The 24,723-nt window shown below is 47.2% G+C and overlaps 1 protein-coding gene across 2 annotated transcripts in view; it reads left to right on the forward strand.

Moving 5' to 3' along the window:
- The window catches only part of prkg1b (protein kinase cGMP-dependent 1b), a 1,090,349-nt gene that overhangs the window by 999,303 nt on the left and 66,323 nt on the right, over positions 1-24,723 (forward strand). Inside the window, exons 12-14 of one of the 2 annotated variants that reach the window (XM_085994888.1) lie at positions 2,162-2,216; positions 5,478-5,495; positions 14,873-14,887. In XM_085994888.1, coding sequence (XP_085851014.1) covers positions 2,162-2,216; positions 5,478-5,495; positions 14,873-14,887 — 88 coding nt within the window. Of the gene's footprint in view, positions 1-2,161; positions 2,217-5,477; positions 5,496-9,584; positions 9,628-14,872; positions 14,888-24,723 lie in introns of both variants that reach the window. The other variant, XM_085994889.1, reaches the window with a different exon arrangement.

Here is a 24,723-nt window from a genome sequence, read left to right on the forward strand (position 1 = left end):
GAGGAATCAGCACAAGAATGAAAGTAACGCTGATTACCTCACCAAATTACAAAAGCTGTCAAAGCACTGCCAATTCGGGGCAGGACAAGCAGATTCTCTATGAGACAAATTCGTCTGTGTAGTGTCCGTGTGTAGATAAAGACACTGGAAGACAGGAGTTGGTTCATAGGTATTTACTAAGCAAGTCTGGGGGGGGTTCTAAAGGATATACACAATAAACAGGCTTATATAGCCCAAGTGGCAATTACCGGCATTACGCACACCTGGGGCTCTTAAAGGCACATACACCACAATTCCTCCCCTTCTAGCTAACTAGTACATCATATTTTAAGTAATTATTAATGACATGTTATATGCAAAATAATATACATTGCTGTATTAATTAATTATAAGTTAGTCTCTCAGGAGGCTTCCTGACTCGGTCCGGATAACGCCTTGGGGGTGTAGTAGTTTCTGGTGGTGTAGTAGGTTCTTCTGGCAAGGCTGATTCGGCTTGAAGGCCAGTGTCGGGTTCATCGGGTTCCAGTATCACCGGATCGGAGGTAGATATGGGTATCTCTACTTCATCGTTAGATGTATAGCGTGGCGGTGTAGGTTGTCCCTTTTCGGATGACTTGATGATTTGGTCCGCATGGCGCCTTATTATGCTTTCTCCGATGTCCACGGTATACATCAGTGGTCCTAGTCGTGTGCAGATAGTTCCAGGCTGCCATTTCTCGGTACGGTAGTCCCGGGCCAAAACCGGTTGGCCTATCTGGAAGGCCCTAGTTGGCCTTTCATTCATGCCCTGAAACTGCCGGTTCTCCACGTCCCTTCGGATGTTGGGCTTGACCAAATCCAGCCGGCATCTTAGGTTTCTATTGTAGAACATCATGGCGGGAGTTTGGTTTGTAACCATATGTGTGGCATTCCTATAGGCAAATAAGAAGTTATCCACCTTGTGCTGAAGTTTTATGTCTTCATTACCCATGGCCTTTATGGCCTTCTTAAAGGTCTGGACAAACCTTTCAGCCAAGCCATTGGTGGCGGGATGGTATGGGGCGGACGTGTAGTGCTTTACCCCATTGTTCTTTAAGAACTTTCTGAATTCTTCGGACACAAATTGCGGTCCATTATCAGAACATATCTGTTCCGGCAGCCCATTCCTGGCAAATATGGTCCTCAATACTGTGATGGTTTTTTCCGTGGTGGTGGAGGACATCTTTATTACCTCCGGCCACTTGGAGTGTGCATCAACTGCGATTAAGAACATTGAGTCCATAACCAGCAAAGTCGATGTGCACCCTTTGCCAGGGAGATGAGGGCCACTCCCATGGATGTAGAGGGGCCTGTGGCGGAGCATTTTGGACCTTCTGGCATCCTAGGCAGCTCTTGGTCATGTCTTCGATGTCTCCATCGATACCTGACCACCATACAAACGCCCTAGCTAGGTTCTTCATTTTCACTCCACCCAGATGCCCCTCGTGAAGCTCCTTTAGCACTTTATCCTGGAGTTTGGGTGGAATCACCACTCTGGATCCACACATCAAGGTTCCTCGGCACACTGACAGCTGTTCTCTTCTTTGTGAGAATGCTGGGAACAGTGGTTCGCCATGTGCTGGCCATCCCTTCATTGTTAAATCGTAGACCCGTGAGAGAGTAGGGTCATTTCTGGTCTCCCTTTCAATGGCAGAATTTGTCACCGGTAGACATTCCACTATGGTAGAGTGGAATATCTCTACTGGGTCTACTGTAGGTGCCTCTTCTATCGTTGGCAACGGCAGGCGTGATAAACCGTCAGCATTCCCATGCTGTTTTGACCCTTTGTATTCAATGTTGTATTGGTGTGCCCCTAGAAAAAGGGACCACCTCTGTAGTCTTTGTGCCGTCATAATGGGGACACCTTTCTTAGGGTTGAATATGGAGATGAGGGGTTGATGGTCAGTCAGCAAGGTAAATTTTTGTCCGTGTAGGTAATGGTTGAATTTCTTCACTCCCCATACCAGGCTGAGTGCTTCCCTGTCTATCTGGGAATAGTTACGCTCAGCTGAGTTCAATGAGCGTGACGCAAAAGCTATCGGCCGTTCCGAGCCATCAGGGAATCTATGGGACAATACCGCTCCTATGCCGTAAGGGGATGCATCGCACGCCAGTCTGATTGGTAGTGATGGGTTGTAATGAGCCAAAACTTTCTCGGATGTGATTAAGTCTTTACATTTATGGAAGGCACGTTTACAGTCTTCATTCCATTTCCAAATCACTCCTGTGTGTAGAAGATCATTAAGAGGGTGTAGAATAGTTGATAAGTTCGGTAAAAATTTATGATAGTAATTTATTAATCCCAGGAATGACCTCAATTGTGAAACATTTTCACGTGCTGGGGCTTTTATAACTGCTTCAATTTTTTCAGGTGACTTATGCAACCCTTCCTTATTAATTATGTGGCCACAATATGATATCTGATTTTGGAAAAATTCGCACTTGGGGCGATTTGCTCGTAGGCCCCGTTCTTTCAGCCTAGTGAGCACCTGCTCCAAATTGGCAAGGTGCTCGTTGTCGTTTTCTCCTGTTATAAGGATGTCGTCTAGGCAACACTGAGTCCCCGGAATCCCTTGCAGGACTTGCTCCATAGCTCTTTGCCAGATAGCTGGAGCTGATGCTACTCCAAAAACCAGTCGATTGTACTGGTACAGGCCTTTGTGTGTGTTTATTGTGAGATACTTTTTAGAGGTCTCCTCAACCTCCATCTGTAGATATGCCTGTGCCAAGTCAATTTTTGTGAAACGTTTTCCTCCGGATAGGGAGGCGAAAATATCTTCTATTCTCGGAAGAGGATACTGTACCGTGTGAAGGACCGGGTTTACAGTCACCTTAAAGTCCCACAGATGCGAATTTTTCTCTGTTCCTCAGAGTTATTTTTCAATGCTTTTTTCATGACTGGAACGATGGGTGTTGCCCATTCGCTCCAATCTATTTTGGATAATACGCCTGCCTTTTCCAAATTCTCCAGCTCTGCCTCGACTGCCGGACGTATTGCGTATGGCACCGGTCTTGCCTTAAAAAATTTTGGAATTGCTGCATCTTCCACTTTTATTGAGGCGGTGATGCCTTTCAAGGTTCCTAGTTTCTCTTGAAACACTTCTTTGGCGTTGGCCAAGATGTCTTTTAATCGTTCAGGTATGATGTCATCATTGTTTTTTTCCTTACTGGTCACCGTCAGTGCCTGAATGGAGTGCCAGTCTAAACGTATCTTCCTTATCCATTCACGTCCCAACAACGGTGGACCACCATCTTGTAGAATGTATAAATACAACTTTTGTATTTCTTTGCCGTTGTATACCACAGGCACCTTTATTTTTCCTTTGGGGTATACTTTCTGCCCCGTATATGTTTTTAAGATAATGGATGTGTCTTTTAGAGGTATATGCAAAAATAGCCTCTCGTAATCTCGTCGATTTATTACGGTTAGAGCTGATCCTGTATCTAGCTCCATTTTAACTGGGGACCCTGCTATTATGAGGGTAACCCAAATGGTCTGGTAATCTTCATTGGCAATTACATTATGTAATTTGAGAGAGCTTAGTCTCTTGTTCCCGGAGTCGCTATCGCTCTTCTGGTCTTTGGAGCTACTGTCCGTCATCATTTGTACCTTTCTGTGCTTTTCCTTATTGATTCTTTCCCCGTTAGTGGATTTTTTATTTTCAGATCGGCATACACGTGGAATGTGTCCCATCTTTCCGCATCGCCTGCATGCTTTTTCTTTGAACCAGCAATCCCTCTGGTCATGGTTGGATCTGCTGCAGCGATAGCATCTCTCGAAACCCCGTGTCATTTCATGGGTGCTGAAGTCCTGTGGCCTTTGCTGTATCTTTGCCGCTCCTATTGCACTGAAAGCCTTGTCCAGTGTTAAATCTTTTCCAGAAGATACCTTTTTTTGTGTTTCTACACTTAGGGGATCGCAGATGAATTTGTCTTGCAAAGAATCTGCCAGTCCTGCCTCGAATTGGCAGTGTAGGGTATCAACAATCTCCTCAAAATTCTTGTCCATCGGTTCGGCTGGAGTGATTAAGTTGCGTAACAGCTTGTATGTTTCTGCGTCCATTAGATCCAGAAGCACTGAAGCTTTTTTTTCATCTTCTATTCCATTTGCGGTGCAAAACACCTCCACTCTTTCTACATATGTGGTCCAATCCTCTATCTTGTTATCAAAAACATCAATATTGCCAACGTTAGGCTCTGTTTCGTTATCAAAAGCATCAATATTGCCAGACTTAGGCATTTCAAAAAAGATATGGCGCTTCCCGCGCATTTTTTTTCTCTCTGTAGCAACGATATGGCGCTTCCTGCGCTTTCCCGCCGCTGCTACCGATAACAACGCTGTTTTACTGTGGTTTCCGTTTATTCACTGTTGGAGACTCGTTCCCGACGGAGGTCTAAACGTTGACCTGCTTGCCGCGCCGGAGTGCACCCTCCCAGTCTGTTATTGCTTGCCTCCAACTTCGCTGCCTCTCTCAGCTGTAGAGCCCGCCGCTGGAGCCCCAGCCTGACGCCCAGGAAGGATTAGCGCAGTACCTGCCACCAGCTTGGCCAGCTGGTGAAACCACGGTTTCTATTACTTCCTTGAGTCTTCTGGACGCTGGAGGAATCGATGTCCTTGAGGTGCTGCCGAATTGCAGGTAAGTCCGTTTCCACTTCGTCGCCACTGTAGTGTCCGTGTGTAGATAAAGACACTGAAGACAGGAGTTGGTTCATAGGTATTTACTAAGCAAGTCTGGGGGGGGTTCTAAAGGATATACACAATACACAGGCTTATATAGCCCAAGTGGCAATTACCGGCATTACGCACACCTGGGGCTCTTAAAGGCACATACACCACAATTGCTCTTAAAGGCACATACACCACAGTCTGCGGTCTCCTAAGCGAAGGAACACAGAAAAGACTACTTTCTGAGAAAGATTTGACACTGGACAAGGCTTTCAGTGTGGCTGTATCATACGAAGCAGCAGCAAGAGGAGCTGCAGAGATACAGCAAAAGCCACAGGACTTCGGCACCCATGAAATGACACGGGGTTTCGAGAGATGTTATCGCTGCGGCAGATCCACCCATGACCAGAAGGACTGCTGGTTCAAGGACAAAGCATGCAGGCAATGCGGAAAGATGGGACACATTGCACGTGTATGCAGATCTGGAAAGAAATCCGCTGACAGTAAAAAGGTCAATAAGGAAAAGTAAAGAAAGGTACAAATGATGACGGACAGTAGCTCCGAAGACCGGAAGAGCGATAGCGACTCCGGAAACAAGAGACTAAGCTGTCTCAAATTACATAATGTAATTGCCAAAGAAGATTACCAGGCCATTTGGGTTACCCTCACGATAGCGGGGTCCCCAGTCAAAATGGAGCTAGATACAGGATCAGCTCTGACCGTCATGAGTCGACGGGATTAGGAGCGGCTATTTCCGCATATACCTTTGAAAGACACATCCATTGTCTTGAAGACATATACGGGGCAGAAAGTATACCCCAGAGGGAAAATAAGGGTGCCTGTTGTATACAACGGCAAGGAAATACAGAAGTTGTATTTATACGTTCTGCAAGATGGTGGTCCACCGTTGTTGGGACGTGAATGGATCAGAAAGATACGTTTAGACTGGCACTCCATTCAGGCACTGACGGTGACCAGTAAGAAAAAAAATGATGATGACGTCATACCTGGACGATTAAAAGAAATCTTGGCTAACGCCAAAGAAGTGTTTCAACAGGAACTAGGAACCCTGAAAGGCGCCACCACCTCAATAAAAGTGGAAGATGCGGCAATTCCCAAGTTTTTTAAGACAAGGCCGGTGCCATACGCAATTCGTCCAGCCGTCAAGGCAGAGCTGGAGAATTTGGAAAAAGCAGGCGTGTTATCCAAGGTAGATTGGAGCGAGTGGGCAACACCCATCGTCCCGGTCATGAAGAAAACGTTGAATAATGATAAATCTGAAGAACAGAGAAAAGTTCGCATCTGTGGGGACTTCAAGGTGACTGTAAACCCGGTTCTTCACACGGTACAGTATCCTCTTCCGAGGATAGAAGATATTTTCGCCTCACTATCCGGAGGGAAACGTTTCACCAAAATTGACTTAGCACAGGCATATCTACAGATGGAGGTTGAGGAGGCCTCTAAAAAGTATCTCACGATAAACACACACAAAGGCCTGTACCAGTACAATCGACTGGTTTTTGGAGTGGCATCAGCTCCGGCTATCTGGCAAAGAGCTATGGAGCAAGTCCTGCAAGGGATTCCGGGGACTCAATGCTACCTAGACGACATCCTTGTAACAGGAGAAAACGACAACGAGCACCTTGCCAACTTGGAGCAGGTGCTCACGAGGCTGAGAGAATGGGGCCTACGAGCATATCGCCCCAAATGTGAATTTTTCCAGAAACAAATATCATATTGTGGCCATGTCATTAACGAAGAAGGGTTGCATCAGTCACCTGAAAAAATTGAAGCGGTCGTAAAGGCCCCAGCGCCTGAAAATGTCTCACAATTAAGGTCGTTCCTGGGATTAGTAAATTACTATCATAAATTTTTACCAAACCTGTCGACGGTTCTGCACCCGCTTAACGCACTGCTACAAACGGGAGTAGTTTGGAAATGGAGCAAAGACTGTAAACGTGCCTTCCATAAATGCAAAGGCTTGATCACGTCCAGGGAAGTGTTGGCTCATTACAACCCATCACTGCCAATCAGACTGGCGTGCGATGCATCCCCTTACGGCGTGGGAGTGGTAGTATCGCATAGATTCCCTGATGGCTCGGAGCGGCCGATAGCTTTTGCGTCACGCTCATTGAACTCAGCTGAGCGTAACTATGCCCAGATCGACAGGGAGGCACTCAGCCTGGTGTGGGGGGTGAAGAAATTCAACCATTACCTACACGGACAAAAGTTTACCTTGTTGACTGACCATCAACCCCTCGTCTCCATATTCAACCCTAAAAAGGGCGTTCCCATTATGACAGCGCAAAGGCTACAGAGGTGGTCCCTTTTCCTAGGGGCACACCAATATGACATAGAGTACAAAGGAACAAAACAGCATGGGAATCCTGACGGGTTATCGCGCCTACCGTTGCCAACGGTGGAAGAGGCACCTACAGTGGACCCAGTGGAGATATTCCACTCGACCATAGTGGAATGTCTACCGGTGACAAATTCTACCATTGAAAAGGAAACGCGAAATGACCCGACTCTCTCATGAGTCTATGATTTAATGGTGAAGGGATGGCCAGCACATGGCGAACCACTGTTGCCAGCATTCTCGCAAAGAAGAGAACAGCTGTCAGTGTGCCAAAGAACCTTGATGTGTGGATCCAGAGTGGTGATTCCACCCAAACTCAAGGATAGAGTGCTAAAGGAGCTTCACGAGGGGCATCTGGGTGGAATGAAAATGAAGAACTTAGCCAGAGCGTTTGTGTGGTGGCCAGGTATCGATGGAGACATCGAAGAAATGACCAAGAGCTGTCTAGGATGCCAGAAGGTCCAAAACGCCCCACCACAAGCCCCTCTACATCCATGGGAGTGGCCCTCATCTCCATGGCAAAGGGTACATATCGACTTTGCTGGTCCATTTATGGACTCAATGTTCTTAATCGCAGTGGATGCACACTCCAAGTGGCCGAAGGTAATAAAGATGTCCTCCACCACCACGGAAAAAACCATCACAGTATTAAGGACCATATTCGCCAGGAATGGGCTGCCTGAACAGATCTGTTCTGATAATGGACCGCAATTTGTATCCGAAGAATTCAGGAAGTTCTTAAAAAACAATAGGGTTAAGCACTACACATCCGCCCCATACCATCCCGCCACCAATGGATTGGCTGAAAGGTTTGTCCAGACCTTCAAGAAGGCCATAAAGGCCATGGGTAATGAAGACATAAATCTACAACATAAGGTAGATAACTTCTTGTTTGCGTACAGGAATGCAACACGTGGTTACAAACCAAACCCCCGCCATGATGTTTTTCAATAGAAGACTAAGATGCCGGCTGGATTTGGTCAAGCCAAACGTCAGAAGGGACGTAGAGAACCGGCAATTTCAAAGCATGAATGAAAGGCCAACTAGAACCTTCCAGATAGGTCAACCAGTTTTGGCCCGGGACTACCGTACTGAGAAATGGCAGCCTGGAACTATTTGCACACGACTAGGACCGCTGATGTATACCATGGACATTGGAGAAAGCATAATAAGGCGCCATGCTGACCAGATCATAGAGTCATCCGAAAAAGGACAACCTACACCACAACTCTATACGCCTAGTGATGAAGCAGAGATACCCATAGTATCTACCTCCGATCCGGTGATACTGGAACCAGATAAACCCGACACTAGCATTGAAGCCGAATCGACCTTGCCAAAAGAACCTACTGCACCACCGAGGCGTTATCCGGACCGAGTCAGGAAGCCTCCAGAGATACTGAATTTGTAATTGATTAACTTCAGCAAATGTGTATATTATTGTTCTTGTAAAAATGTTATTTAATGATTACTTAAAATGTTATGTACTATTTATCTAAAAGGGGAGGAATTGTAGTGTATGTACCTTTAAGAGGAACTATGTTTTTGAAGCCCCTGTATACTGTAGTACCAGTAGTGACCACTCGGGTATATAAGCCTGTGTAGCGTCTTGTGTTGTTAGTTCACCTCCAGACTTTGTTCAGTAAACACTTGTTAAATCAACTCCTGCATTCCGGGTCTCCATTAACACACGGATCTAACACCTACCTTCTGAAATAATTCTGGCTATTGAAATAGGACAAGTTGTTGACCCTGAATAAGTAACCTTATTGAAACAGAAGAATGGGTGGCCCCGAATGGGTAACCTTATTAAAATAAGACAATGGTCAGCCCTGGATGAATGATCTTGATTAAAACCCCTTGAGAATGACATGAGGTAAGGTACATCTGCCCTTTGCCCACATATGGTAAACTCCCAATAGCTATTGATGATGTGGCAGTAAGAGTTTCAGTAGATCAGCTAAAAGATGATTAGTGATAATTAACTTGGATTAACAGAAACCTTATGAAAAACAACTGAAAAAGGGGTATAAATATTGGAGTCTCAAATGAGATAATCAGACTCGCTTTAACGGGCAAAGCGATTCTCGACTACAGGGGTGGCTCTGTAGTTCTTCACTCTTTTGTACCTCGGGGATTGAAGGTAACTGCTACCTTGATAATTGATGGATGTCCTGTAATAGAAAAGTTTAAGAACTGAAATACTGTAGCGAAGTTAAGATTTATAAGTAGGATTCTCTGTTAGGAATAAGATTGTATTTTTTCTCTCTTTAAAACTGTTAATGTTGCGATTTGACTGATTCACCAGCTGTAAATTGCATGTTGTTGTTTTTAATAAATCTCTATATATTTTTAGAGTTGTCTCATATAAGTTTTCTGTATCAAAGTTTAAGAACTGAAATACTGTAGCGAAGTTAAGATTTACAAGTAGGATTCTCTGTTAGGAATAAGATCGTATTATTTCTCTTTGTAAAACTGTTAATGTTGCGGTTTCACTGATGCACCAATTGTAAATTGCATGTTTTTTTTTAATAAAGGAAGACAGGAAGGAGAAAAACAAAAGTGGCAGACAGAGAAATCAAGGGTTTAAATCAAACATGGCCACAGTAAATAATAATTCTAAAAGATCTGAGAGCATTAAAAAAACAAGCCTGAAGGCTTTGGGGGAGAAATTGAGTATAGCCCCGTTTAGGGTGCCAACCTCGCCAGGGCGCTAAAAGTAGCGCCCCGGAAACATTCACGCCCGCCCACTGGAAATTGAGTGGTTGCGCCGCAAAGGGAAGTGCGGCGCTACTGGAGGCACCCCGCATCCCTCTTGGGGCGCTGCGACTGAATATCGTGGCGCAACGTGCCGCAGCGCCACACGCTGTGGCACATCGCGCTGCGGTATTACAGGCCTTCCTCCCCTTCTTAAAGGGGAGGGGCCTTGTGCAGCGTGATCTGGGGACCAGCTGGGCCCCCGAGGATCGGGAGTGCAGGCAAAAGAGCCCGGCACCGAAGAGAAGTGCCGGGCTCTTGGAACGCAACTGGCACTCCGCGGGGTGGGGGGGGTTCAGGAGGCCAGGGACGGGAGCGCAGGCAGGTGCTGGCAGGCGGCCAACAACAAAAATGGCCGCCCCACACGTCGCCTTTAATTTGCGCCTCCCCAGCCGCAGGTAGGGGACATAGCGTCCGGTGGTAAATCAGGGGGCGCTGCCAAATATCGCGGCCGGGGCGCTGCGCACACCGATGACATCATCGGCAATGGCGCAGCACTAACGGTTAGGGCCACCACTAACGTCCCGCGGAATTTAGCGGGAGGGGTGGGCAGTGCCACGCCCGGGTGCCAGTTGGCTTGCGACCCACTTAGCGCCCTCTTAAGGCACTAATGGGTGGCGCAACCAATGAATTTCTCCCCCTTTGTGTCTTAATGCGAGGAGCATTCGGAATAAAGTGGATGAATTAGCTGCGCAAATAGAGGTAAATGAATATGATATGATTGGGATTACGGAAACAGGGCTCCAGGGTGGCCAAGCCTGGGAACTCAACATCCAGGGGTATTCAATATTCAGGAAAGATAGGCAAAAAGGAAAAGGAGGTGGGGAAGCATTGCTGGTTAAAGAGGGGATTAACACAATTGTAAGGAAGGATATTAGCTCTGATGATGTGGAATCTGTATGGGTAGAACTGAGAAATACTAAGGGGCAGAAAGCGTTAGTGGGAGTGGCATATAGACCTCCAAACAGTAATGCGGAGGTCGGGGATGGCATTAATAGGGAAATTAGAGAAGTGTGCAATAAGGGCACAGCAGTTATCATGGGTGACTTTAATCTACATATAGATTGGGCTAACCAAATTAGTAACAATACTGTGGAGGAGGAATTCCTGGAGTGTATACGGGATGGTATCCTGAACCAATATGTCGAGGAACCAACTAGAGATCAGGCCATCTTAGACTGGGTATTATGTAACGAGAAAGGATTAATTAGCAATCTTGTTGTGCGAGGCCCCTTGGGTCGGAGTGATCATAATATGATAGAATTCTTCATTAAGATGGAGAGTGAAGCAGTTGACTCAGAGACTAGGGTCCTGAATTTAAAGAAAGGAAACTACGATGGTATGAGGCGCGAGTTGGGTAGGATTGATTGGGGAATGTCACTCAAAGGGTTGATGGTGGATAGGCAATAGCAAACATTCAAAGATCGCATGGATGAAATACAGAATTTGTTCATCCCAGTTTGGCATAAAAATAAATCAAAAAAGGTGACTCAACCGTGGCTAACAAGGGAAATTAGGGATAGCATAAGATCCAAGCAGAGGACATATAAATTGGCCAGAAAAAGCAGTAAACCTGAAGATTGGGAGCAGTTTAGGATTCAACAAAGGAGGGCAAAGGGATTAATTAAGAGGGGGAAAATAGAGTATGAGAGTAAGCTTGCATGGAACACAAAAACTGACTGTAAAAGCTTTTATAGATATGTAAAGAGAAAAAGATTGGTGAAGACAAGCGTAGGTCACTTGCAGTCAGAATCAGGGGAATTTATAATGGGGAACAAAGAAATGGCAGACCAATTAAATACATACTTTGGTTCTGTCTTCACAAAGGAGGACACAAATAACCTCCCAGAGATGTCGGGGAACATAGGGTCTAATGAAAGGGAGGAACTGATAGAAATCAGTATTTGTAGGGAAATGGTGTTAGAGAAATTGACGGGATTGAAGGCCGATAATTCCCCAGGGCCTGATAATCTACATCCTAGGGTACTTAAGGAAGTGGCCCTAGAAATAGTAGATGCATTGCTGCTCATCTTCCAAAATTCGATAGACTCTGGAACAGTACCCATGGATTGGCGGGTAGCTAATGTTACCTCACTATTCAAAAAAGGTGGTAGAGAGAAAACGGGGAATTACAGACTGGTAAGCCTGACATCAGCAGTGGGGAAAATGCTCGAGTCCATTATAAAAGATGTAATAGCAAGGCACTTGGAAAACAGTGACCGGATCGGACAAAGTCAACATGGATTTACAAAAGGTAAATCGTGCTTGACTAATCTACTGGAATTTTTTGAGGATGTAACTGGTAAAATAGATAAGGGAGAACCAGTGGATGTGGTGTATTTGGACTTTCAAAAGGCTTTCAATAAGGTCCCGCATAAGAGATTAGCATGTAAAGTTAAGGCACATGGGATTGGGGGCAAGGTATTGACTTGGATAGAGAACTGGCTGGCAGACAGAAAGCAAAGAGTTGGAATAAACGGCTCTTTTTCCGAGTGGCAGGCAGTGACTAGTGGGGTACCACAGGGATCAGTCCTTGGACCCCAGCTATTCACAATATATATAAACGATCTGGACGAGGGAACTAGATATAATATCTCCAAGTTTGCAGACGACACAAAGCTGGGTGGGCGTGTGTGTTGTGAGGAGGATGCCGAGAAATTCCAGTATGATTTGGACAGGTTGGGTGATTGGGCAGAAACCTGGCAGATGCAATATAACGTGGATAAATGTGAGGTTATCCACTTTGGTGTCAAAAACAAGAAGGCAGGTTATTATCTGAATGGCAATAGATTGGGAGAAGGGGAAGTGCAACGAGACCTGAGCATCCTTGTGCACCAGTCGCTGAAGGTATGCATGCAGGTGCAGCAGGTGGTTAAGAAGGCAAATGGTATGTTGGCCTTCGTAGCAAGAGGGTTTGAGTACAGGAACAAGGATGTGTTGCTGCAGTTGTACAGGGCCTTGGTGAGACCACATCTTGAGTATTGTGTGCAGTTTTGGTCGCCTTATCTGAGGAAGGATGTTCTTGCCATGGAAGGAGTGCAGCGACGATTCACCAGGCTGGCACCTGGGATGGCAGGAATGACGTATGAGGAGAGATTGGGTTGATTGCGCTTGTACTCGCTGGAGTTTAGAAGAATGAGAGGGGATCTCATTGAAACTTATAAAATTCTAACAGGACTAGACAGACTAGATGCAGGAAGGATGTTCCCGATGGTCGGGGAGTCCAGAACCAGGGGTCACAGTCTAAGGATAAGTGGTAAGCCATTTAGGACTAAGAGGAGGAGGAATTTCTTCACCCAGAGAGTGGCGAACCTGTGGAATTCCCTACCACAGAAGGCAGTTGAGGCCAATTCATTAAATATATTCAAGAAGGAGTTAGCTATATTTCTTAAGGCTAAAGGGATCAAGGGATATGGGGAGAAAGCAGGGACAGGGTACTGAATTTGGATGTCAGCCATGATCGCATTGAATGGTGGAGCAGGCTCGAGGGGCCGAATGGCCTACTCCTGCTCCTATCTTCTGTGTTTCTATGTAAATCTCTATATATTTTTAGAATTGTCTCATATAAGTTTTCTGTATCAATATCTCGCGAACCGAATCTTTGTATACTCTTTGGTGAAGAGTTACAATTTCTGAAGGAAATTTCCGGACCCTCATAATATCCGGGACTTTACTGTCTGGCTAAACTTATTAAAAGTGCTATCTGGAGGACGGTAACATTCTCGGGTTGTTCCTTTACTTTAGGGAGAGATAGCCCGGACCTTTAGACCCAGTTAAGCGTCTTTAGGATTCGAGTACCTCAACCTTTAGTTGACGGTGAACATCTGTGAAATACGCCTGAACTGGGAGAGCCCCAAAGGGGCTAGTACAAGTAAAAATCCTTTCAAGATGTTTTGATACCCAAGTCCCTGTGGCTCATCAAACTATTGGGATGCTCTGTAGTCATCCTTTTGGAGCAGGTGGAATGTAGCCTGGCCATTGGGATGCACCTCAAGTTACATCGTAATGCTGCCCGCAACCCTTGAGAGAAAGTCTGCGCTGGTGGTCAACCTGCCAACCAGTGCCGCCTCACCCACCATGAGGAGCTTGTCCTCCATATTATTGGGGCGGAGGCTTGGTGGCTGCTGCCAGGGTATTGTGCATTCACCTGCATTATTTTGTTCCTCTGGTCTGACTTCACCTGTATGTCGATGGAATTCATAACCAACACGGGGCTGTTGTTAGGGACCTTGATAGGTACATGTGTGGCAACAATAAGGTTTTGGGGAAACTGACCACCCAGTCAAAGGGCAGGATTGTCTCATTCTGCCATCTCCTATTCATGGGGAAAGTGACCGAATTCTTGTCCCTGGGAAAACAAGGCATCTGTGACTTTGTTAATGGACTGATGTCTGGGGCAAATGTAACCAGCGGTGACTTGAAAGGATTCAGTCGCATAAACGTTCAATGCTGTGGTGATTTTCACAGCAGGGCTTTCTTGTGTGCTAGAATTTATGTGCATGTCAAGGATTCCAGGTAGTGTAGCTCTGTCACATCCTCCCTCATAAAGCAGAGACACTGAAGCTAGGATTCCTCGCTCATGGCCAGATAGCTGTACCAGGGTCTGTAAACATAGGTCGTGGCCCAAATTCAAATGGATGCTGGGTACCTGAGGTGAAAGCGCACCTAATCTTTCTTCCCTCTGCTTGCCCTCCGCTTCCTGCTCCAAATCCATGACGGCCATTGGCAGTGCCCAATGAAATGCTTGTGCTGAGCAGTGTGCTTTGGGCGGAGGTTGGCAGCTGGTGGCAGCAGCAATGTTGTGGCTGGAGGTCTGTGCAAAAGGATTCCCTAGTTTGCAAAAGGTCAGCAGATAAAACAAACTATTGCACAAAGAATAATGCAGAACCAGTTATATGGCAATTCAAGGAAAGCAGCAAAGACCTATTGTAAGGCCCTCGCGTACTATCAGCACAGCCTTAAATATCGCAAAAACTTTTAGCGCTGTTGCCACCCAGGCTTACCTTCCCAATTCCACACTGCATGCGTAAGCGCAGCATTGGGAAACTGGTGCTGCTGTTTGTGTGAGGAAGAAAGATAGTACAAGAGTGAGGAAGAATTAGTTAGACGGGAAATGAAGTTTGAAGCTGAGCTCCGGCTCAAACAGGGCATTTGTTTAATCCTGTTTGCTTTATCTTGAGGAAGAGGGAAAGGGATTAGGATTTGAGGTGTTGATTTTACAGTGGGTTACAAACAGGATGTGTTCAATCCTGCTAATATTAAGTGGAGCAAAGGTCTGGCTTATCCATAACTTGATATCAGATAAACGGTGCCAGTTATGAAGTCGAAGGTGTTGTCAGAGTTTATGAGGAACTCTTATATCTGCATGTATGTATCTACATTCCTGAGATGAACATTGATAACATTCTGTAAGTTGTTTTCTGAGCATTTGCTGCACTCTGATATTTGACTAACTGGTGCATGTTTACAAATAGTGTGTTGGACTAATATTCCTCATCGTCCAGTCATCAGATGCAGTTTGGATATTATGGGACTTGTTGGATAGTAACCAAAGTGATGCCCATTACATTGTTCATTTTTCTAGAAGATTCTAAGGTGATTCCAACTGGTCCAGGTGCCATGTGAATATTTATGGTTAGATTTTGCTACTTTGATCTCCCGTCATAGAGCTTTGTGCGGCAAAAGCCCATATCGGGAATTGGGGTGGGGGAAGGCTAGTGTGCCCCTCGTGATTTTCTATCCAATTAATTCCTTCCCTCTGACCTCACCCACCCAAACCAAACAGTCTCCGCCCTCTGCGTGAATAGTGCTGCTGGCACACGGGGACCTAGTGCGAATTTGTAAAATCTATCCTTTAACTCCTTGAGGCTTTCAGCTGAAACTTGCAGCAAACCCTCAGTGGTGAGTTCACAATGTTGTGTTTGAATCATTGCGTTAAGTTACACATTTTGCTCAATGTGTGATATATTCGAGGCTTGGAAGAAAACAGATAAAAATGCCAAAACAAGGAGAGAGGAACAAACAGGATTCCCTGCAAATACACTGTTCGTTCACGGTTGTCAATGGGAACATCATAATTTACAGGACTGGGAGAGATCACTTCAATCCATCTGGCTGGCATCTGTGTATGAAAACAGTGCATCCAGTTCACTTCCTACATCTCTCAATTGATTTTCTCGCCAAATGTCTATTCAATTACCTCTTACAATTGCTAATGTTATCAATCTTGGTCATTTCTCTGGGCAGTCCATTCCAAACAGTCTCCGCCCTCTGCGTGAAATAGTCATATTTGATGAGTCCATTCACCTACCCTCTTCTGGGCTTAATCTCATGATGATAATATTTTTTGACAGAAATTATTGCAACTTCTACGAAAGATTAAAGAAAATATTTAACCCTTTGAATCTATATTATCTCATGATTTGCTGTTTTTCCACTAATAATAAGACAGTAATTGTTGGAACATATCCATTTTTTGATTGTACAGGTATTATAGAGCAGTATCTCCTCAATGTCATTGGTGCCAGGATGCTGACAGGAGTGGGGCATAAATGCCCCATCATCTGAGGCCATGGATTTACAGCTGAAGGCCTCTGGCAGTCTTTGATCATTATTCTGACTATAATAAAAGTTGACATTCATCAGAATGCACTTTGGGCCTTTCGTATTTTGTCCTTGACAAATCATCACTCTCTGGGCATCCATTTCAGTGTTAAATAAATGACTTTGACCACTGAATCCTTTATGCATTAAATACAATCTTTCCTTTAAAAAAATGTTGCACTTTATGATCATCAGCAGTGAAACATTAATTTTAAAATAGTCACCTGTAGGAGTCTATGCACTCCTAACAAAAACACTGTGAACTAAGCTGGTAGTTAACAAACTTAGTTTAATGCACTGAAAGTATTACAAAACAAGAAACGCAGGAGAAACTCCAAACAGGTCCGTACACTAGCTCACTTCGCGAGGACTAACTGGAAACGCCCTCCTACCCTGACGTCATAACGTCATCACGTTTCCTGCCGTTGGGAACGTCACGTGTCCCACATGATGACGTCTGTTGTGTATGTACCTTTAAGGGAATAACTGGTCTCAGACTGCAGTACCGGCAGTGACCACCCCTGTATAAAAGGCCCTAGCAGGCTTCTGTAGTTTCAGTTTCCAGGTTGTCTCCATTCAGTAAAGACTTGTTATAATCAACTTCTGCAGTCCGTGTCTCAATTATACACGGACATAATACTGGCGACGAGTAAGAAACGAACTTACCTGCAACTCGGCAGCACCTCAGACGGCGTCATTGAAGGTCGAAGCCAGAAGAAAGAAAAAAAAAAAATCCAAAGAAACTCGAGAAACAGGCGTCGACCGTGGGCAACCGCCCTCCAAATCATCGAATTGAAAAGTGCAGGAGAGACTGTCGAGAGCCAGGCTTGGTTCTCCAGTCTGTGGTTTCCCAGCTAATCGGGCTGGTGGCAGGTAGTGCACTGATTCTTCCTGGGCTGCGGCGGGCTAGAGCTCGATCGGGTGGCTCTGCAGTGGGGCCGGGCAGCGAGTCGGGAAGCAAAGAGAGAGAGAGAGGGTAGAGCACACAGGGCGCGGCCGGTGCTTCGCAGCCGGGCAGCGTTCGGACCTAAGAAGAGGGAGGGAAGTGTCCCAGAGGGTCCGCTCCATGACGGGAACGGTTCTTCAATTAACGGAGCAAATATTGAAGCGCGATAGAAAAATAAAAATACCGCGGAGAGCAGCGGCAGCGGCGGGAAAGCGCGGGAGGCGCCATCTTAACTCGGCGGGGAAGAAGGAAAAGCGCGGGAGGCGCCATTTTGATCCATCGGGGACGAAGGCAAAGCGCGGGAGGCGCCATCTTAGATTTTCAAGATGCCAAAGACTGGCAATGTCACTGCCTTCGATAATGCAATAGAAGACTGGACCACGTATGTGGAAAGAGTCGAGGTATATTGCGAGGCAAACGAAATAGCCGATGAGAAAAAGGCATTGGTATTGCTAAATTTAATGGGCGCAAGAACGTACAGCCTATTGCGGGACCTGATTACTCCAGCCAAACCGAAGGCGAAGATTTTTAACGAAATTGTTGCTATCCTACAGGAACACCTAAATCCTACACCGCTGCTGATTGCAGAAAGATTTAAATTCCACAGGAGAAATCAGCATAAAAATGAGAGCAATGCTGATTACCTTACGGAACTACGCAAGCTATCAAAGCACTGACAGTTCAGAGCAGGACTGGCAGATACCTTACAGGACAAATTTGTCTGTGGACTCCTGAGTGAAGGAACCCAGAAGAGGTTACTCTCAGAGAAAGAGCTGACGCTAGATAAGGCTTTCAGCGTAGCAGTATCGTACGAAGCAGCAGCAAGGGGAGCTGCGGAAATACAACAAAAGCCACAGGAATACGGCACCCACGAAATGACACGGGGATTTGCAAAATGTTATCGCTGCGGCAGAACAAACCATGACCAGAAGGACTGCTGGTCCAAGGACAAAATATGCAGCCAATGCGGAAAGATGGGACACATTGCACGAGTTTGCAGGTCTGGGAAGAAGACCAACGACAACAAAAAGGCTACTAAGGAACCGTACAGCAAAGTACAAAAGATGACGGACAGTAGTTCCGAAGACCAGATGAGCGATAGTGAATCCGGAAACAAGAGACTAAGCTGTCTCAAACTTCACAACGTAATCGCAAAAGAGGATCACCGAACCATTTGGGTCACCCTCACGATAGCAGGGTCCCAAGTCAAAATGGAATTGGATACAGGATCAGCTCTAACCATCATGAATCGACGAGACTACGAGCGGCTATTCTCACACATACCCTTGAGAGAGACATCCATCGTCTTGAGGATGTATACGGGGCAAAAAGTATACCCCAGAGGAAAAATAAGGGTGCCTGTCGAATACAACAGCAAGAAAATACGGAAATTGTATCTCTACATTCTGCAAGATGGTGGACCACCGTTATTGGGACGTGAATGGATCAGAAAGATAAGTTTAGACTGGCACTCCATTCAGGCACTGACGGTGGCTGGTAAAAAGGATGACGACGTCACTCCTGGACGATTGTCTACAATCTTAGCTGACGCCAAAGAGGTATTTTAACAAGGACTGGGCACTCTTAAAGGCGTAACCGCCTCAATAAAAATAGAGGAGAATGCAATTCCCAAGTTTTTCAAAGCAAGACCGGAGCATATGCAATTCGCCCAGCCGTCGAGGCAGAGCTGGAGAATGCAGGCGTGTTATCTAAGGTAGACTGGAGCGAGTGGGCGACACCCATCGTCCCTGTCATGAAGAAAACGTTAAACAATAAGTCTGAGGAGCCAAGGAAGGTTCGCATCTGTGGGGACTTCAAGGTGACGGTGAACCCAGTCCTTCAAACAGCACAATATCCTCTTCCAAGGATAGAAGATATCTTCGCCTCACTATCTGGAGGGAAGTGTTTTACAAAAATTGACCTAGCACAAGCATATTTGCAGATGCAGGTTGAAGAATCCTCTAGGAAGTATCTCACGATAAACACTCACAAAGGTCTTTACCAGTATAATCAACTGGTATTCGGAGTAGCATCAGCTCCGGCGATATGGCAAAGAGCGATGGAACAACTCCTGCAAGGGATTCCAGGGACTCAGTGTTACTTGGACGACATCCTAGTGACAGGTGAAGATGACAGTGAACACCTTGCCAACCTAGAGCAGGTGCTCACTAGACTACATGAACATGGGCTATGAGCCAATCGCCCCAAGTGCGAGTTTTTTAAGAAACAGATATCGTATTGTGGCCACATGATTGATGAAGAGGGGTTGCATAAGTCCCGTGACAAAATTGAAGAGGTAGTTAAGGCTCCAGCGCCTGAAAATGTGTCGCAACTGAGGTCATTCCTCGGATTGGTGAATTACTACCATAAGTTTTTGCCGAATTTGTCCACAATTCTGCATCCACTGAGCGCCCTACTACGAACGGGAGTAGCATGGAAATGGAGCGATGAATGTAAGCGGGCCTTTCAGAAGAGTAAAGACCTAATCACTTCAAGAGAAGTATTGGCTCACTACAACCCATCACTACCGATAAGACTGGCGTGTGATGCGTCTCCCTACGGCATTGGGGCGGTACTGTCACTTAAATTCCTTGATGGTTCAGAGAGGCCGATAGCTTTTGCGTCACGCTCGTTAACTTCAGCCGAGCGTAACTACGCCCAGATTGACAGAGAGGCCCTCAGCCTGGTGTGGGGGGTGAAGAAGTTCAATCACTACCTGCACGGTCAGAAATTTACTCTACTAACTGATCATCAACCTCTCGTCTCCATTTTCAACCCTCAGAAGGGCGTACCGATAATGACAGCACAACGGCTGCAGAGGTGGTCCCTTTTCCTAGGGGCACACCAATATGACATCGAGTACAAAGGAACTAAACAGCATGGGAATGCTGATGGATTGTCGCGCCTACCGTTGCTGACGGTGGAAGAAGAACTGGCAGTGGATCCAGTGGAGTTATTCCACTCGACTATAGTCAAATGTCTCCCTGTGACGAATGCAAACGTAGAAAAGGAAACACGAAATGACCCGACACTCTCCTGGGTCTATGATTTAACGGAGAAGGGATGGCCAGCACATGGCGAACCACTGCTGCCAGCATTCTCGCCGAGAAGAGAACAGCTGTCAGTGTGCAGAGGAACCTTGATGTGTGGATCCAGAGTAGTAATTCCACCCAAATTGAAGGATAGAGTGCTCAATGAGCTTCATGAGGGTCATCTGGGAGGGGTAAAAATGAAGAACTTAGCCAGAGCGTTTGTGTGGTGGCCGGGAATCGATAGAGAAATCGAAGAGATGACCAAGAGCTGTACAGGATGCCAGAAGGTCCAAAACGCCCCACCACAAGCCCCTCTACATCCATGGGAGTGGCCCTCATCTCCATGGCAAAGGGTGCACATTGATTTTGCTGGTCCCTTCATGGACTCGATGTTTTTAATTGCGGTGGATGCACGTTCAAAGTGGCCAGAGGTGATAAAAATGTCCTCAACCACCACAGAAAAAACTGTCACAGTCTTACTAACCATATTCGCCAGGAATGGGCTGCCTGAACAGATTTGCTCTGACAATGGACCACAGTTTGTGTCTGAAGAGTTCCGGAGGTTCTTAAAGAACAATGGTGTTAAGCATTACACATCCGCCCCATATCATCCAGCCACTAATGGATTGGCCGAGAGGTTTGTTCAAACATTCAAGAAGGCTATCAAGGCAATGTGTAATGAAGATATACCCCTACAATACAAGGTGGATAACTTCTTGTTTGCCTACCGGAATGCGACACATGCGGTTACCAACCAAACTCCAGCCATGATGTTCTTCAATCGAAGACTACGATGCCGCTTTGATTTGGTTAAGCCAAACGTCAGAAGAGATGTGGAGAACAGGCCGTTTCAGAATATGATTGAAATGCCGACCAAGAGTTTTAAGATAGGTCAACCAGTTTTGGCCCGGGACTACCGCTCAGAGAAATGGCAGCCAGGAACGATCTGTACACGGCAAGGACCTCTAATGTATACCGTGGACGTTGGAGAGAGCATTGTAAGACGCCATGCTGACCAGATTCTAGAGTCACTGGAAAACGTCAGCTCCACACCACGATCTGATACACCTGGCGATGAAACCGAAGTACCAATTGCATCTACCACAGAATCGGTGATATTGGAAGCAGACGAACCAAACAACGACATTGACCCCGACTCAACCTTGCCAGAAGAACCTGATATCCCAAAGAGGCGTTATCCAGACAGAATCAGGAAGCCTCCTCAAAGACTGAACTTATAATTGCTTAACTTCAACCAATGTATCTGGCAATCGTAATTGTAATTGTAATGAGTTATTATTTAGTTGTTAAATGAATGTTATGTACTGTTTATCTAAAAGGGGAGGAATTGTTGTGTATGTACCTTTAAGGGAATAACTGGTCTCAGACTGCAGTACCGGCGATGACCACCCCTGTATAAAGGCCCTAGCAGGCTTCTGTAGTTTCAGTTTCCAGGTTGTCTCCATTCAGTAAAGACTTGTTATAATCAACTCCTGCAGTCCGTGTCTCAATTATACATGAACATAATAACGTCATCACGTCAGATCGCGATTTTATCGATCCCGCGCTGTTTAAACAGGGCAAACATTAAAAGGTAACAATAATGATTAAAGACAATTGTACAAGTTACTGTGAGAGTCTCTTTGGTGGCTTTGCCACATACGCCCCCCCAGAATTGTCTTTAATGAGGAAAGTCAATCGCTGAGGAGGTCGGACAAGCCTGTTTGACCGACTCCTAAATTCCCGGAGAGGAAAACGCTGAGCAGGTGGCGAGCTGGCGGGAAGCATGGTGCGGTTAGGCACGGCGGCGGCTGGTGGCCGGCCCCGGCGCGGAGGCTGCGCCAGTTCGACCGGCTGTTCGAGGTCCAGGTGCGCAGGTTTGAGGGGATCAACGGAGATGTGATCAGGCTTGCCCCTGACGTCGATCACAAAACTCTTTTCCCCGGTCTGTAGAACCTGGAACGGACCTGCATAAGGAGGTGCGAGCGGGGTATGATGGCTGTCTTGGCGCACATAGATGAAATTGGCCTTTGACAGCTCCCCAGGGATGTTGGAAGAAGGCAAATCGTACTGTGAGGTCGGAACTGGGTGGAAACACTGAGCCGCGTCCCGATGGGCCTCTCGCTGACTGGCTGCAGACCACGGCCACGTAGGGGACGACAGGAACTCGCCCGGAACTCGAAGTGGCTGACCTTAAACCATTTCCGCGGCCGACGACTGTAGATCCTCCTTCGGCGCCGTGCGCAGTCCTAGCATCACCCACGGCAGTTTATCGACCCATGCTGCATCCAGAAGGCTGGCCCTGAGCAACGCCTTCAATGAACGGTGGAACCGCTCGCACAAGCCGTTCGCTTGCGGGTGATAAGCCGTTGTGCGGTGTAGTTTACTGCCCAATACTGAGGCTACCTCATTCCATAGTTCTGACAAAAATTGCGGCCCACGATCCGACGAAATATCCGCTGGGACACCAAACCGGGCTACCCATGATGAGATGAAGGCCCACGCGACATCCGCAGAGGTGGTGGACGTCAGGGGAACTGCCTCCAGCCACCTCGTGGTGCGATCCACCATTGTCAGAAGGTGCGTAAAACCACGGGACGGTGGAACTGGGCACACTAGGTCAACGTGAATGTGGTCGAAACGACGCTCCGGTACCTCGAAGGTGGCCAGAGGGACCCTGACGTGCCGTTGCACCTTGGCCCGTTGACAAACCACACAAGTGTTCGCCCAGTCGCGGATGTCTTTGCGTATTCCTCTCCAGACGAATTTGGAGATTAGCAGCTTCTGCGATGCCCGCACTCCAGGATGCGACAGCCCGTGTATGGCGTCGAAAAGGCCTTGGCGCCAGGTGGACGGCACAATCGGACGGGGTGCACCCAACGAAACGTCGCAGAGTAGAGGGGTACCTGCCGCATGGAATGGTACATCTCTCGGCTGGAGGCTGGCGGGGACAGAACGAAAGGCCTGCGTCTCCGGGTCGGCAGCCTGGTCGGCTGCCATTCTTGCGAAGTCAATGCCTAATTGAACGGCCTGGACGGCGGCGTGGGAGAGGCAATCAACGACGACGTTGTCCTTGCTGGCCACGTGCCTGACGTCGGTGGTGAACTCGGAGATGTAAGTCAGCTGCCGTTGTTGCCGAGCCGACCACGGTTCCGCTGTCTTGGCCATCGTGAACGTCAAGGGTTTGTGGTCGCCAAACGCAGTGAAGCGGCGCCCTTCGAGGAAGAATCGGAAGTGGCGGATGGCCAAAAACAAAGCTAACAGCTCCCTGTCGAAAGTACTATACCGACGTTCGTGCCATTGCAGCTGGCAGCTAAAAAATGCCAGAGGCTGCCATGCGCCGTCGACCCATTGCTCCTGGACGGCCCCCACAGCGTAATCCGACGTGTCCGTCGTGAGGGTGATGATAGCTCCTGGCAGGGGATGTGCCAACATCGTCGCGTTCGCGAGCGCGGTCTTCATATCCTCGAAGGCGTGACCCATTTCTTGCGACCAAACCACGGGCTCCTTTCCCGTCTTGCCCCTGAGGGCCTCGTAGAGCGGCCGCATGAGTTGTGCGGCCCTGGGGATGAACCATTGGTAAAAATTAACCATCCCCAGGAAGTCCTGTAAGGCTTTCACAGATTGCGGCTTCAGGAACGCCATGATCGCCTCCACCTTAGCTCAAAGCGGCGATGCCCCTGTGGCAGTTATGCGGTGGCCTAGAAAATCGAGCTGCGCCAGGCCGAAACGACATTTGTCCGGGTTCACAATGAGGCCGTGCTGCTGAAGCCGTTGAAAAAGGACACGGAGATGCTTGAGGTGTTCATCATTTGTGGTGCTAGCAATCAGAATGTCATCCAAGTAGATGAACAAAAAATCAAGGTCCCGCAGAACCGAGTCCATAAGGCGCTGGAATGCCTGCGCCACATTTTTAAGCCCAAAGGGCATGCGGAGGAATTCAAAAAGTCCAAAAGGGTTGATGACCGCCGTCTTTTCGACATCCTGGGGGTGCACTGGGACCTGATGGTACCCACGGACGAGGTCGACCTTTGAGAATATTGACTTCCCCGCCAAATGCGCAGAGAAATCTTGTATGTGGGGGATGGGGTAACGGTCGGGCGTCGTTATCTCATTGAGGCGACGATAGTCGCCACAGGGCCGCCATCCCCCGCTGGGCTTTGGGACGATGTGGAGCGGTGAAGACCAGGGACTACTGGACTGGCAAATAATCCCCAGCTTCTCCATCACGGCGAACTCCGCCTTCGCTGCCGCGAGCTTGCTGGGCTCCAAACGCCGCGCCCTGGTGTAGACGGGAGAGCCGGTTGTCGAAATATGATGCTCCACCCGATGCTTGGTGGTC

This window comes from Somniosus microcephalus, chromosome 8, assembly GCF_052327205.1.
Source record: "Somniosus microcephalus isolate GS21.2 chromosome 8, FLI_Smic_1.0, whole genome shotgun sequence".
Classification (NCBI taxonomy): domain Eukaryota; kingdom Metazoa; phylum Chordata; class Chondrichthyes; order Squaliformes; family Somniosidae; genus Somniosus; species Somniosus microcephalus.